Here is a 16330-nt window from a genome sequence, read left to right as displayed (position 1 = left end):
GTAGCGTAATAGGAGATGTACTTTAATCAGATTGATCCATCGGTATTCAAGAAATTGGAAGTGTTAAAGACCCACCAATACCTAGTGGTCCACTTTTTCCTCTCACATGAACTTGGTGCAAATAATCGTGCATACTACTACATTCATTGAATAATATATTTAGACATTAAATACATTGTCTTAGCCCTATATCTGTAACTGTCAAATTGTAACTATATACTTGTTATTTTTCATTTCTTCATATAAAAAATGTATAATTACCATCATGGAAATACAAAAGATTACAGTTATTTTGTGGTGTGTCTTAAAGGTAACTTAACAATAGCCACTACTGACCTTGACATTTTATAGGGAAAATACAAATATATACAACTCTCAGCTATTTGACATTCACATTTTTTAACCAATCAGACGACCGACTGAGCTAACCGGCGATCAAACACAATATGAAATAAGAATTGTAAATATCAAAAGTCAAGGCTACAGGTAGATTTGCAAAATGTTGTAAGTTAAGCGCTCTGATTGGCTAGCGGAATTGTCGTCAGGACGGGGCTATGAATAGTATGCGTAGCGTAATAGGAGATGTACTTTAGTCAGACTGATTAAACTCTCAAAATTTACTAAGTATTTAAAATTAAAGCTCAAGTAAGAGCTGGCACTATTAGTGACTATCGCCCCCGAAGTCACGAAGTGTGAACAAAAATGCTACAGTTGTCTGTGCAAAATATGCCAGCATAGTTTAGGTGTGACTCATTTTGCATGCAGATTAAGCAAGTTCTCCGAAGGTAACCTTGACCTTGGAGCTATGGTCTTGGTTTTGAGCATGACACATCATAGGGAAGAATTGTGACAAGAAATTTCTGATGAATGGCAGAGTTATTGACTGTACAAGAAGGATACAATGTTAAGCCTAAGTGTGACTTTGACCTTGAAGCTAGGGGTCTTGGGCTTTTGTCCGACACGTCATTTCGATAAAGGGAACGTTTATGCCATGCAATTTTAAAATCTCTTAATCGATGGAAGAGTTATGGAACGGACAAGAAACGCACCATGTAAACTGTCAACCTATAAATGTGACCTTGATCTTAGAGCTAGTGGTCTATTTACAGAATCTAATTGTTAGGTTATACTTTTATTTTCAATTGTGTACAGCTACATTCGGAGAGACAAACACTTTCCTTTACGAGCAATATGTACGTAATAAAACTTTTGGCAAATCGATACACAGTATGGACACAGGCTCTGTTCAGCACTGCAATGACACACCAGAATGTCTGTCGGTCAATTTCCATAAAGAGAACAAAGAATGCCGGCTAACCGACTACTATTCTGCCGTTCAAACGGATGCCGGAAAGTTTGTTTGTTTGTTTTGGGTTTAACGCAATTTTTCAACAGTATTTCAGTCATGTAACGGCGGGCAGTTAACCTAACCAGAGTTCCTGGATTCTTTACCAGTACAAACCTGTTCTCCGCAAGTAACTGCCAACTTCACCACATGAATTATCAGAGGTGAAGGACGAATGATGTCAGACACAATGTCTTTTATCAAGTCGTCACGGAGAACATACGCCCCGCCCGGGGACCGAACAAGCGACCCTGCGATCCGTAGACCAACGCTCTCCCTACTGAGCTAAGCGGGCGGGCTGATGCCGGAAAGACTAAAACCTGACAGCAACATGGATATGACACACTCATTATTGTCAAAGGAAGTACATATAACTACCAAGTTGAACTAGTTTTACCATCTTATCTCCGATGATATATGTTAACACTGAATGTGACCGAAGTCCAAAATAAGGACCACAAATATATATCGGCAAATCGAGATAAAAGTTTATCTATTTGGAACGACCGGTAGAATAGACAGTTTTTGTTCGCGTAATAGGATAAATCATTAAGGTTTTTAATGGTTCTTCAGAAAGATTACATTCAAAATATACAGCTTCTGCCGTAGACCACGGATATTTCCTTAAGCTATGAAAACAAGTTTCGATGTTTTATCTTGAAACGCGCATACATTTGACAATATGGCGGGTGCTGATAATTTATCTAGATCGTTAAAAGGCGGTCATGAACCGTTCTATGATTTTTCATGTGTGCTGTGTGAGAAAGAAGGAAGGCACGTGGAAGCGGTCAAATTCTGCGATGAATGTTCCGTCTATATGTGCATTTCTTGTATCAAGTACCACAACCGGTTTCCTCTCAACGCAAGACACAAACTACTCGACCAAAGCCAATTTATAACCATCAGCAAGTCCTCACTAACCCGGTGTATAAATCATCCTGGTGAACTAATCAACATCTTCTGCGGTGACCATGGTGTTGTTTGTTGTAGTGTTTGCAAAACTGTCCAACACAGGTATTATACAATACATTACATACTAAGTTTTGTGTATTATCATTCTTAGGGGGAAATTGAAATGTAAGTCAGATAATGATTAACATAGAATTTACCCCTGTTTCATGTAGTATTGAATTAAGAAATAAATGTTTACTTCTCTCAAATAATTTGTGTATCTTTTTATTCATTGAATTTTTACTTCTTTTTAATTAAAGTGTCACCGACGCAAATATACATTAACCGGTGACGGTCGAGCTTTTCATTATAGATGAAGAAACCAGATGTTCCTGCGGTATTATTTCAGATAGCGGCTACCTGGTTATTATAATATATTACAGTATCTTGCTAACTCATACAACTGATGTAGAAACTCATGACTGTCTCGCGTATGCATTTCAGTACCTGTAAAAACATGCAGAATTTAGCCGACGCCGCCAAAGGCATACATCGAAGCTATGAATACCAAAGAACCAAGAACGTAACTCAGACACTCTTATCAGACGTGTGCAAATCCCTTAGTGACCGAAAAACAAACGTTTATCGTGTCGCCAAAGAAAGAGAACAAGCTGAGCAAATCATCGCCGACTTTCGCAAGAAAGCCAACACGTATTTCGATAAGTTAGAACGGAACAGTCTCGATGAGTTAAAGTTAAGAGAGAATCGCATCGTTAGCAGTTTGGATCAGGAAACAGCGTTCCTCAAAAATGTAAAGTCAAAGGCCGAAGATATCATAAAGCAAATGAAAGTCTCTGAGAGAAATAATGAATGCGAACTTTTTGTTCTGGTGAAAATGGGGAAACAATATGTTGATGAAGCTATGGAGAAGATGAAGGAAATATCTGAAACAGAACAAAAAGGGTCTATACAATTTAAGATCAATCCTGAAATTGAAGACTACTTTAGCTCAGTTGATGTCTTTGGAACATTTGCCGACACCGACAAATCTGCCTCACCGCCAGAGTCAGAATCCAAAGAAACCACTGACCCCGACTTTCAACAGTCCACTTTCATTCCTGCACATTGTGTCTATCAACCTAGTCAATATTGTCGGTCCAAGGCAAAACTGCACATGTCAGGGAAATTTAACTTAAAGGAGATATCCGACTCTCAGGTTTGTCATATAGTAGATATATGCCAGTTAGTTGATGGATCTATTCTCGTCACTGATAAAGAAAATATGAAACTAAAAAGGCTTGACAAAACATATACATTTGTTGATTCCATTCGCCTGACAAGTGGACCTCACAGTGTATGTGAGATTGGCCCCAGAGAAGCAGCTGTTACACTATTTATAGACAAGAAAATACAGTTTGTTTCTATTGGAAACCAACTGGCCTTGAAAACCACATTTAGTACAGGAAGTTACTGTAGAGGATTGTCATACAAAAATGGTAAACTCTACGTGTGTTGCGGTGATGTGCATGAACCATCTTCTGGTTGTATAAAAGTGTTTAACAACGCTGGAGAGTTTCTATATTCTTTTCCACTAGCTTCAGTACCTATTCGTATCACTGCTTGCGATTATAGTCAACATCTTTTTATCACCAGCTGGAAGAGTGATGACGTATTTATGTTGGACTATTCTGGCAATATTATTAGCACATTCAGCGATGATGATTTGAGATTTCCGCTCGGAATTTGTACAGATGGGAAAGGCCGCGTGTTTGTCAATGGTTACAGTAGTGACACCGTCGTGAAGATATCTCCTAGAAGCAAGAAGATAGAAGTGCTCCTGGGCCAGGATAATAATATAAAGAAGCTAAAAGGTGTATGCTGCGACAAGATCCGTTCGAGACTTTTGGTCTCTTGTCTGAATTCTAACGAACTTCTCGTCTTTTCGTTGGAATAATATATAGTAACGGGGATATAAAACATTATGAAAATAGAGGAAAGTGACTTAACTGAAACAATGCATGCCTTAAATTCTTCATACAAAGTTAAGAGGAAGATCATGATGTAAATTCATTGTATGACTAACTGACTAAACAATAATCACAACATTTCACTTCTTTTGTCATAATATTCAGTTTTTAAGTCTCAGTTTATGACATTCAAATATCTGAGTTTGTGCCCACGAATGCATAGAACCCTTTTTAACCGCAAAATTTTAATTTAAGTATAAGGGTAAACGGTATAGGGCCATTATGGATTAAAACTGATTTACCTACTCGAAGCCAACACATTCTGTATAAAAAGTGTTTTAAGGTATTGGACCCCTAATAGTAATGTTTAAAAAATGGCATTTGCTTGTCATATTCGGCTAATGGTACTTTGCGGAACGGAACGGAACAAGTTAAGAGGCACCCCACGGGGTATAATCAAAGTGTAAAATACAATATTTTCAGATACTTATCAGATCACCATCTCTGATAAACAATAGCCTATTGCATTCGATTCATTGTCCTGGTTAGTCACATGTTAATGAAAAATGAAGACTGTTCTTCTTTTCACCTACAGTGTAATTGTAGCTGTAATCATTATAATTGTAACTCTATGTACTATCTACAGAATTTGAAACTGAACATGCGTGCCAATGATTGCAAAACTTAAGAGCTGCAGAAGCAGTGCACGAAACTAGTCAGCTGGTTGTCTGTGGTACAAGCTGAAATCACATCAAGTAAAATATTTCTTGTTCCGTTCCGTTTCGCAATATAGCTATTGGTTACAGCCGGACCGTTCTTCTTTTCACACACAGTTTGTGGGTGTATACTTGTTACTCTGATTCTATTTACTATCTACAAATTTAGAAACGGGGAATGTGTGCAAATGCTTGCAAAACGTATTTGCTGCTGAATCAGTGCATGAAACAAGTCAGTTGGTTGTCTGTGGTACAAGCTGAAATCACATTAAGTAAAATATTTCTTGTTGCGTTCCGTTCCGAAAATACCATTACCTATATAGCTATGGTACTTTGCGGAACGGAACGGAACCAAGTCAGGTATAAAGCTCACCTGCATCTAATGTAGAACTGACTAATCTGAATATGTTATAAACATCACCAGAAGTTGAATTATAATATGTCAGATGTAATCATTACTTGAAGATTACAGCAAGACCATTTTTCTTTTCACTTACAGATTGTAGCTGTATACTTGTTACTCTGATTCCATGTACTATCTACAAAATTAGAAACTGGGAAAGGGTGCAAATGCTTGCAAAACGTATTTGTTGCAGAAGCTGTGCATGAACCTAGTCAGTTGGTTGTCTGTGGTACAAGCTCAATCACATCAAGTAAAATATTTCTTGTTCCGTTCCGTTCCGCAAATTACCAAATTGAATACCTATATAACTAATAGTACTTTACGGAACGGAACGGAACCAAGTCAGGAATAATGCTCAACATCTAATGTAGAAATGGCTAATCTGAATAGGTTATAAATAACACAAGAAGTTAAATCATAATGTGTCAGATGTAATCATTACTATAACCATATCTGACGGCCAGCGATCGGGAATCGAACCCAGACCGCTGGCGATGTAGTCCAACCTGTTAACCACTGCGCCACTGACTCTCTCACTCTGAATCTTCGAACACATTTTCATGAAAAAAAATCTCCTTTGAAATGTTTTGCTTAATTAACACCCTTTATTGCTTTTGTTGCTACTTCCAGTAACGGCCATAACTCTACCTTCAATAACTGTACCATCTATTGTTCTACCCACCCGCTTAGCTCAGTAGGTAAGAACGTTAGTCTACGGATCGCGGGGTCGGGGCGTATGTTCTAAGTGACAATTTGATAAACGACATTGTGTCTAAAATCATTAGTCCTCCACCTCTGATTCATATGGGGAAGTTAGCAGTTACTTGCGGAGAACAGGTTTGTACAGGTACAGAATCCAGGAACACTGGTTAGGTTAACTGCCCGCCGTTACCTGACTGAAATACTGCTAGAAAACGGCGTTAAACCCAAAACAAACAAACAAAATATATTATTCTTACACTGGCTATGACTCTATTATCAGTAAACTACCATCCATAACTCTATTATCTATAACTCTAACATCCATAACTTTGCTGTCCACAAGTTTTCCCATAATAACTCTATCAACCTGTACTCATATTTCTGCTATCTATATCAGTCTACTTTCCAGAGCTTTCCACCGATGGCCGTATCAGTAGGCAAGGGATTATGGCGCTACTCGGCACAAATGTTTCCCATACAAAAGCAGCGTATTGCGCTCACTGATTCATACCTTCCAGATCAATGACATACATTCGACTTAAATAAATTTTGTTCCTTTGTACTATCCCTGGCCTTTTTAAGGGAAAACTTTCATTATCAAAAGACAGAAGCTCAGGGTCACAGGAACCCCATAAAAATTGTGTTTAATACATTCAATTATAGTCTTAATGTAATTTACAATAATATTTTTTTTTGTAAACTGATTTACTCTAGTTTAACAGTCAACTATGTGAAGTGTCAGTTTTGTCATCAGTATTATCTCACTAAGTCAAATGTTCATCTATTACTTCCCTTTAACATATGTTCCAATGTTTTATTACAATTGTTTTTGTACTAATTTCTCTGAAGTTGTACAGGAAATTAAAAAACCTTAAAAACAGGTACTAATTACGTAAATGCACATAAAGATCTACACACAGTTCATACCTTGTATTTATTAATTTATCATATTAAATACGTCATATAGAACTTACCATATCGTACACATATAAATGTTTCTATTATTTTTAATATACTGATCTGATGTCATATAGAACTTACCATATCGTACACATGTAAATGTTTCTATTATTTTTAATATACTGATCTGATGTCATATAGAACTTACCATATCGTACACATGTAAATGTTTCTATTATTTTTATGTAGTAAAGTCAAGTGTCACTTTATTTAAACTGATGAATGGATTCACAGTCATTTATTTATAGTCAGGTCGTATATCGATGATCAGTACTCCGTATTCCGTTGTATCATGTTTGTACTCTGTGTTTCGTTGTATCATATTGTATCGTACTCCGTGTTTGTATTATCATGTTCAGTCATGTGTCCACTCGTGCATTTGAACTTGTTTTGTAGATAGAAGACGTTTTCATTGGTCAGTTATCTTCATGCACAAATAACAACTTTTGGCGCGAACTAACAATTGCACGGCCCTCTATTCTTCATTCTTGAGAATCATTGTCCGAGTGAACGCAAGTTACTCTAGAACTATTGTTATACTGTAGTAATTTAATGTCCTTACCTTTGGACAATTTACTATGTCATAAGTGTACCTTTGCTAGTCGATTCTGGTAAGATATTTTCTTTAGTATTTGTTCTTTTTAAATGCAATGATAACTTATTTACCGCGAGAGATCTATTTTGTGAAATCTGTATTTTTCACATTCTGCTATTGTTGTATTGTAATTCGTATTTTCTATGTTCATGATTTTACTGTTTTATGTTGTAGGTTTTTCTCTACACGTACTATACTGGTACTGTCCAATAAATTGAAGAAACCTCAAAATAGTTGTGTTATACAAACTACCTATACTACATTTAATATACTGATCTGATCTCAAAACATAAAATTTCGATGATATTGAGTATGTGTATTGATATGACTTTCTCTGTACGGTTATATACTGTGAAACTTTATCACATTACATGACACATTACACGACTGAAAGAATATCGTGATGCGATGCGATGCGATGCGATGCGATCCGATCCGATCCGATCCGATCCGATGCGATGCTATGCTATGCTACGCTACGTTATGGTATGTTCATGTATATATGAAATCAAATTATTGTAAAATACATATGTTTGAAACACTTTATGCTGTAAAGTCGTTTCTATTTCAATATGAATTAAGGAAACGTTTTTATTATACTACCCTCAAATATATTGTATAATTTGGCAGCATGCTCGTAAAAAGTGTCCCTAGGCATAATGGCTTGTTTGAATGTGATGTGAATGTGGTTTGTTTTCTGTCGGACTTTCGTCAATGTTTCATTTGACAATATATCCAATGATTTTTACTCTTTAATTTATCTAACCGATGTCAACGCCTTAGGACATTGAAATAACAGAAAATATTGTAATGTGCAAGCTATATTTGATAAACAACATTGTGTCTGAAATCATTTGTCCTCCATGATTTGTATTTCTACAGAGTCCAGGAACAATGTTTAGGATAACTGCTCGGCGTTACATAACTAAAATAATGATGACAAACGGAGTTCAATCCAAAGCAAAAACATGAATATAATCATATTTCATACAGCTGATGGATATTTTAATCCATCAGTATACTACATGCTTATCTTTCCGCCTTAATTTTTATCAGTGGATGACCTACTTTAAGGCAGGCGACTCTAACTAATTTTGCAGGGCCAAGTGCTTTTCTTTACTGTACACTTACCGTTTCATTTTTTCCGTAAAGTAAAATATACAGTGATAAATTAGAAATGAAATATTGATAAAGATATTATCCTTCGACTGTAAACATTTTACAGAAATGCAAAATCAGATGAAAGTCACAAACAAATCTAAAAGAGACATGTTTTTTAACACAGACATTTTCTAAATGTTTTAATTTAATTATCTCACAAGTTATATCAAAAGATAATAGGAAAGGGTAGATTTCCCGGAAGCACAGAGCACCAAAAGCACAGCCCCAGAGCCACGCATTTACATAGTAGGCCCACAACAAAAAGAAGCTGTAATGGAAAAATATTTTAGACGGGTAAAAGACTCTTTAGTGTTGGATCAGAAAGAACTAGTAATTTTTGTAAAAATCTGGAAGAAGATGAACAGCTCGTAATGCCGTTGTCAAAAATAAGAAGAAGTGTTCATACATAACCGGAAGAAAATCTAATTATAGATGTGAAAAGTCCCATTTGACGGAATTAGCATTAAATCAAAATGAACTGTTTCATTCCGAGTGTGCGATATCTCCTCTGTTTCTTGAATGGTACTTTGCAGTAAATTTATCATATGTGGGATCAGATGTGACCAAAACGCCATTCGTCTGGGGTGAAACTGCGCCATGTCCTTTACTGACGCATCTGTCATTTGATTGGATATTTGAAAGTAATACTGTGACGTCATATTGAATACTGGCCAGAATAGCGAGTTTTTTTCTGGTACGTTGGGATTTCTGCAACAGAAAGCGTATAACTGATAATATTCACATTCGCCCTGTTTTGCACATTGGAAATTATGACGTACATTCCAAAAGGAAAGGCGCGAAAAAATACTCAATGCTGCATAGAGAAAACAGGCCGCTGTTTTGTCGACGTCCGCGTACTATATCAGAGAGAACGTTCCTTGGATGACGTTGCAGCTGTTCCGGCTGGTGAACAGAATGGCCAAGTAGCTGATTTTAAATGCAACAAATTGTGTGAAATTTATATCATACCCTTGATTACATATAGGAAGGAATGATAATGTTAATGTACAAAATGTTGTGTTTTTTTTAGTGTGTGTTTGTTTCTGCGAAATGAATGACAGAAAGAATAGGATCGGCAATTAAAATATTGATTTCCGATCCTATTCTGCCGTTCATTTCGAATGAACAACGAAAAATTCATAGGAAACATGTCCAAAACTTGGCTCAAAATTGATACGGTTATATGATACAGCTGTTTATTCACGAAAATGAAATAAAATGTAGTTTAAACATGTACGTTGATTGATAACAAAATAAAAAAAGAAACGTTTCAATTATTTACCCAGTTTTTGCAAAATTTGACCAAAACGTCATCGTTGTCCTCGAAATTTGCTTTTCTTCTTTGGTATAATTTGAAAGCGTGTGGCCAAATATTGATGCGTTTGACCGAATTGGAAATCCAAACACATAAGGTATTTCATCGGCATGATAAGAACCTGAAAGACATGTAATATAGTATTTATGATAAAATAATTTCTTTTGATTTTACATACGCTTTATCCATAAAGGAGTATGTGAATAAGTAATTAAAAATATTTTAGAGGGACATGTAAAGTAATAACATTTCAATACGAAAATGATGATATTCGAATGTTTAGTTTCAAAAAAAGTCTTTCTATAAGGAATTTGAAAACAGTGGAGATAATATTACTTGCATCGTATTATTACGAATAGATCAATTTCAAGTTTGAACAAACATTACATCACTATTATAATTTAATATTTCATTTTAAAGACAAAGCTATTACTACATTAAATATTTTGTATTCATTTGTGACTTCATGTAAATATTTATGACTACTTGTTTAAAAGTGACTCATAGGCCCATTGGGCCGGGTGTATTTTGTACTAGTGTATTTGTATGATCTAGTTATGAAAAACTGTTTACACATGTCACTATAATAAATAACTTACTTACTTATAAGAAATTGGAATAATTCAGATGTTTTATATGTCATAAGTGTTTTGTAACGGTAATTAAAAAATACTGACAGTGATCTGTAAGTCATCACTATCAGATATGAATCTGGTCGTTTTCAAATGTTTTATATCATATGCTTTCGTATACATAAAATATAATGACCACAGGAACCTGATATGAATGGTCTTCGAATGTTTGGTTTCATAAGTATCTTTGTATATATAAAATATAATGACGACAAAAATCTGTAGTGTTATGACTTTCGAATGATTGGTGCTGTACGTCATTGTATAAGTAAATTGATACAAATTTACAAGTACATTATATTTGATCATAATACGTTGTACAAGGAAAGAGGAAAACATGAAAAAAATAAAAATATTGCTTCGCTAATTGCTGCATTAGCTATGATACGCTGTGGTGTCGGATATTGGCTTTTAAAAGGCTCGAATTTAGAAAATATACATATTTTCTACTAAAGTTGCAATATCAGATGGAAAGTGTTTACTATGGAAACAATTAACTAAATATGTCAATAAAGTAGGTCTTATAATAACTTTGCAAGTTTAATAGATTTTTTTTTCATAAAACCTACTTCGCAGATTGCAGTGTGGAGAATACGCGGATTATTTCATGTTTTTATTATAATACTAAAATTGTGGTTTCCATTCTTTCTTTATGACAATCCGCCAATGTTGATTTTACCTCTTCCGGAGGAAAACCTTAACAGTTTTATAACCACATTTTACAATACGCAATTAACATATTTATGCTTACTGTCTTCAGTTTTAACAGTAGAACGAAGACATGCTGGCACAATTAAATTTGTTATTACACTAAATTGTTCGTTTATGTAAATTTACGCCTTCGTATAATGATAGAACGTGCATCTGTCATTGTTATAATATCAACTTGCTTCTAACATCATCCAGACATTCAACTTTTTTTTGAACAATATGGAGATATATTTAGACGTATATTCATTCCGAAAAGAAATATGTGGGCAGTTCTATGTCAAAACCTATATTTCGTGACAAAAAATTTAAAACGGAGATGACAAAATATTCATAAATAATATTTTTGTTACCTTTCAAAGTTGAATATAAGAAGTAATTATTTTTCTCTATTTCCATTTAGAGACGTGATTTCCTTTTTTAAATATGTGTCATATATTATATTTGCAAAACATTAACCATAACATTAACTAAATATCATACATTGAAATGTTTAGAAACAGTTTAAAGTGCCTTTACCGAAAATTAAATTTACAGTGCATTTTTGCATCAGTGGTCTTTTTTAACACCTCTGTATTCTCATGGTGCATCGGTGCCATGTAATTTCGGTTTTCATGACAAAACAAATAATGTTGATATGTAAAATATGGTAGAATTTAATTGCAATGAATAACTGAATTACAATAAACTTATTTCTAGTTCCTATAATATAACAAAAGAAATATACCGTGTTACTTGTACAGTTTTTCTCATTGAACAGACCAATACTTTTTCTTAAAGATTGTGGCTTTTGTGTCAGTTGGTCTGGAGATTTCAGATTTGATTTGTCAAGCGGAAATGTCGAATTTAAAAGATCTCTTGGTTTTAACATAGTCACGTGATTTGCTGGGAGGCAGTGACTATTTATTGATAACACTCAATCGCAGAAGTTGAAAAATTGGAACAACACCGAAAAGCATTTGAGCCGTGCCATGAGAAAACCAACATAATGGGTATGCGACCAGCAAGGATCCAGACCAGCCTGCGCATCCGCGCAGTCTGATCAGGATCCATGCTGTTCGCTTTCAAAGCCTACTGGAATTAGAGAAACTGTTAGCGAACAGCATGGATCCTGACCAGACTGCGCGGATGCGCAGGCTGGTCTGGATCCATGCTGGTCGCATACCCACTATGTTGGTTTTGTCATGGCACGGCTCATTTAAGTACTTTTTCAGCAGTCTTATTTTACAACGTGGTTAAAAGGACAAACACTTAAATTAGCGACAGAGAATTTACAATAAATTATATCAAATTATAGAAACGTTATGTCATACACTTTTCAGACCGACCTTCTTACGGCAAAGAAATTTTCTTTTCTAATATATCGTTCATTGAAATGTATTTAGTACAACGCAGCGTAAAATGCTTTGTTTCTGTTCTTTGATCGAGTAATTTAACTGTAGCTTAATATCCGCAATACTCGTGCTGAGATCGTGCACATTTCACAAAATCAATTAAATAACCTATAAATATTATTGATCTGAAAGACATTTTCTATTAAATACATTTTTCTTAAAAAAAGATAACTTGTAAAACAGTAAAAAAAGACAGCGTACCTTTAAGCCAAGGGGGTACCGCGAGCGCATGTTTGTTGGAATGCACGGAAAACTCGTATAAGTACGTACTTCCTCGTTGAAGACTAGCGTGAGCTTGTGCAACTTGAAAGGCCGGAAAATGAAACATTGGATCATTAGACATTGCTATAAGAGTGTTACGTATTATAAGTAAATTTGTAGGATCCGTCCATGAAGTGTAGAAGAAAGTCAGTAATTCTGTTAGAGCATATCGTGTAGCGTTCGAATACGCCGAGCTCAATTTAGTCCTCACAAATTCAGGGACTATTTTCTCATCAAATTCTTTTCTTGTTACGTCGAAATCAAGGGAAGTATGTCCCAGCAACGCAGCCCATGTGTTGTAGTACAGGACTCCGTCCATATCGTTGAAACCAAGAAGAATATCGACCGATGCGAACATATCTCGCGCAGGCGCGGTCCGTGGGGTGTGTTCTAACAGGATTTCTTCAGGAGAGGCAATTAGAAAGTCGCCGTCTATGACAGGACCTAGGTTCGCTTTGTTGTACAGAAGCTTCATTGGACTTTTGCTTTGCAAACATGGTAAAGTTTCGTTTGTATTAGGTGGACAACCTATGTCATTTAGATATTTCTCGGCGGAGGATATGTCTTTTATAGCCCATGGGGCCAATGGAGTCCCACTTTCCGCAATAACTCGCCTAAAATATCCTTTGTTTCCTGGATACAAGGCTTGTAAAAGAGCCGAAGAAGCACCTGCTGATTGGCCGAATAAGGTAACGTCATTCTTATCACCATGGAATCTATCGATATTATCCTGTATCCATTTCAAAGCGAGATGTTGGTCCCAAAGTCCTTGATTTCCTGGAACAGTCCCGTTACTGTCGCGCAAAAATCCAAACATACCGACTCTGTAATTTATAGTTACCACAACAACGTTTCCATATAGTGTTATACCCTCGGGACTATACATGGAGGCTGCACCCTGTCTGAATCCCCCACCATGGATCCAAACCATTACCGGAAGCAGATAACTTGTACTTAGTTGGTACGGTGAATATATATTTAATGTAAGGCAATCTTCTGTAAATCTTGGCATCCCGTACCTGTTTTTTAATATTTCCATCTCCTGACCGGTTTGTTGAAAACATGCCATCGGAGTACGTCTTGCATCAAACCTTCTAAGCGGCTGCTTCGGTTTAGGTTTCATGAATCTGTTAGTCCCGACAATAGGCTCTGCATACGGGATTCCTAAGTATCTAGACATCAATTTATTTTTGCCATCAATCATTACATATTCCAACTCTCCCGTTATTAAATCCCCTGCATTTGTCATAATTGTTATGGGGAACTCGGAAACGCCGAGAGAAACACAAAGCACAATGTTAAAAATAATTTGAAGATGCATTTTTCTTACATAACAATATCTCAACTACGACACTGTTTTAAATATAATACCTATTATGCGCTCATTTCAATATACGCTTCAGTGAAAACTTCAAGTTATTGTGAAAAATAAAATAACAAAAGGGGTTTATGCAAAGTTTATTACCATTCAAAATCATATTTAAAACAATATTATTATTTATGCTAATTTTCAACCTTTCTGACGATAATCAACTTAGTGATGCAAAGGAATAAATAGTATTTGATGTGAAACTGTCGGTGTCAAGAATCCACCAAAAAAATCGCGAAATCATATATAACTGTCATATTTGAATTTTATTACACCGGGAATTAAAAATTTATGAGACGCATTTTTAATAAAATTCTTTGTTCAAAAGGTTATTCCTTATTCATTCTTTGGATTCAATCAAGATTTATTACATCAAGTCAAAACGACTTTCGACTTTTCAAAAGTAAATGATAATTAATTGTCAAAGATAGACGGTCTTATTCATAAATGTAATTTATGCTCTTCACCAATATTTCGGTGCACGGTTTTACGACGTCTCGTTGGGTTAGTGCGTGCTCTTTATATATACATATATAAGCGCGACTTTTAGAACGCAAACGTCGTTTGTAAAAAGGCAAAGGTTAAACTACTAAAAACAAACAAAATAAATAAATAAATAAATGCATAAATGAATAAGTAAAACTCCGCACTTCGACAATGTAGCGTTGCGCTAGCGTTGCGCGTCTCAATCGAACTGTCGCTCGTCATTATATAAATTCAAAGGAGCGATAGCGAAGTGCCAAGTCGTATTTTTTATTATTTCGTGCTTCACCCTTTTATCCCCGCGCTGCGCATTTATATTGGGTGCAGTCCTGGTTCTAACGGTACACTGTAACGTGTAGTAAGTTAAGGCGCGTCTTGGAAAGTTTTGAGCGTTGGTCTACGGATCGCGGGGTCGCGAGTTCGATCCTCGGGCGGGGCGCATGTTCTCCGTGACTATTTGATAAACGACATTGTGTCTGAAATCATTAGTCCTCCACCTCTGATTCATGTGGGGAAGTTGGCAGTTACTTGCGGAGAACAGGTTTGTACTGGTACATAATCCAGGAACGCTGGTTAGGTTAACTGCCCGCCCGCGTTACATGACTAAAATACTGTTGAAAAACTGCGTTAAACCAAAAACAAACAAACAAAGATATCGGTGCAGTTCGTATTTATTTACACGCCTGTGTATCCTTTTGCAACTGATTGTCATTCAACATATCGGGGTTCGATCTTTCGGTGGCAAGGCTTTTTTATGTCTGATATATCATTCACAAATATATATATCTTGTAGCCGCTTTTTCAGAAAGGAGTCAGGCTTGTTTTTGTTTGGGCTGAGCTGGGCTAGATTAGCCTAAGACTTTGATAGAAAATCACTTCATTTTGTATTTCTATCATGTGGGGAAGTTAATGACACCTACATAAAAATACGGTGGTATGCTTAGGGCACACGCTTATACTTTTTCAGATTTAAATCATCTCGACTGCTCGAATTAAGATATTGAGCAGTCGAAATAAGTCGTCATGGGCTCGTGATAGGAAGTCGAGTAATGAAGATAAGAAGCCGTGCGCATAAAATATGATATCGCCATTTGGAATAATATGTCGTACGCTCAAGATAAGATATTTTTAGCGTTTAAAATAAAACTATGGGATTTTTTGTTTATCCCGTGCAGGTCAATAGTCAAAAATGGAAGATATTTTAAATTAGCAATATGTACTTATTGAATGACCTTTCTTCGGACCTCGGCAATATTGCTAAACATCTTCCAGTCTGCATGCTCTGTTATGTTTGAATCTATTTATCAAGTTTTCAAGTTAAACCACCAAACCAGGAAATTACTACCGGTAGGGATAGTGTACGAAATGGACTTTACGTCTACGAAAATCGACTTTTATTATTCAAATTACGGCTTTTAAATGAATATG

The 16330-nt window shown here is 35.8% G+C and overlaps 2 protein-coding genes across 2 annotated transcripts; one reads left to right on the top strand and one right to left on the bottom strand.

The window, feature by feature from the left end:
• The first annotated feature begins 1881 nt into the window (after positions 1–1881).
• Positions 1882–7133, top strand: LOC123542058 (uncharacterized). Its single transcript, XM_053531898.1, has 2 exons — positions 1882–2359; positions 2741–7133. Exons 1-2 carry the CDS (start codon positions 2028–2030, stop codon positions 4188–4190), a joined length of 1782 nt encoding a protein of 593 aa, XP_053387873.1. The 5' UTR covers positions 1882–2027; the 3' UTR covers positions 4191–7133.
• Positions 7134–8318: 1185 nt separating this feature from the next.
• LOC123542223 (cholinesterase-like) lies at positions 8319–14413 on the bottom strand. Its single transcript, XM_045327942.2, has 3 exons — positions 12991–14413; positions 10023–10176; positions 8319–9448 (listed from the first exon to the last, which is right to left on the bottom strand). Exons 1-3 carry the CDS (start codon positions 14369–14371, stop codon positions 9163–9165), a joined length of 1821 nt encoding a protein of 606 aa, XP_045183877.2. The 5' UTR covers positions 14372–14413; the 3' UTR covers positions 8319–9162.
• Between the last annotated feature and the right edge of the window lie 1917 nt (positions 14414–16330).

This window comes from Mercenaria mercenaria, chromosome 19, assembly GCF_021730395.1.
Source record: "Mercenaria mercenaria strain notata chromosome 19, MADL_Memer_1, whole genome shotgun sequence".
Lineage (NCBI taxonomy): Eukaryota > Metazoa > Mollusca > Bivalvia > Venerida > Veneridae > Mercenaria > Mercenaria mercenaria.
This window is presented reverse-complemented; position numbering and strand designations above follow the sequence as displayed.

Coding starts and splice junctions, on each gene's coding strand:
- LOC123542058 (XM_053531898.1), top strand. CDS start 2,028: ATGGCGGGTGCTGATAATTTATCTAGATCGTTAAAAGGCGGTCATGAA. Junction 2,360..2,740: donor TGCAAAACTGTCCAACACAG/GTATTATACAAT, acceptor TATGCATTTCAG/TACCTGTAAAAACATGCAGA.
- LOC123542223 (XM_045327942.2), bottom strand. CDS start 14,371: ATGCATCTTCAAATTATTTTTAACATTGTGCTTTGTGTTTCTCTCGGC. Junction 10,177..12,990: donor GGTACCCCCTTGGCTTAAAG/GTACGCTGTCTT, acceptor CATGTCTTTCAG/GTTCTTATCATGCCGATGAA. Junction 9,449..10,022: donor TCAAATTTTGCAAAAACTGG/GTAAATAATTGA, acceptor TTTCTGTTGCAG/AAATCCCAACGTACCAGAAA.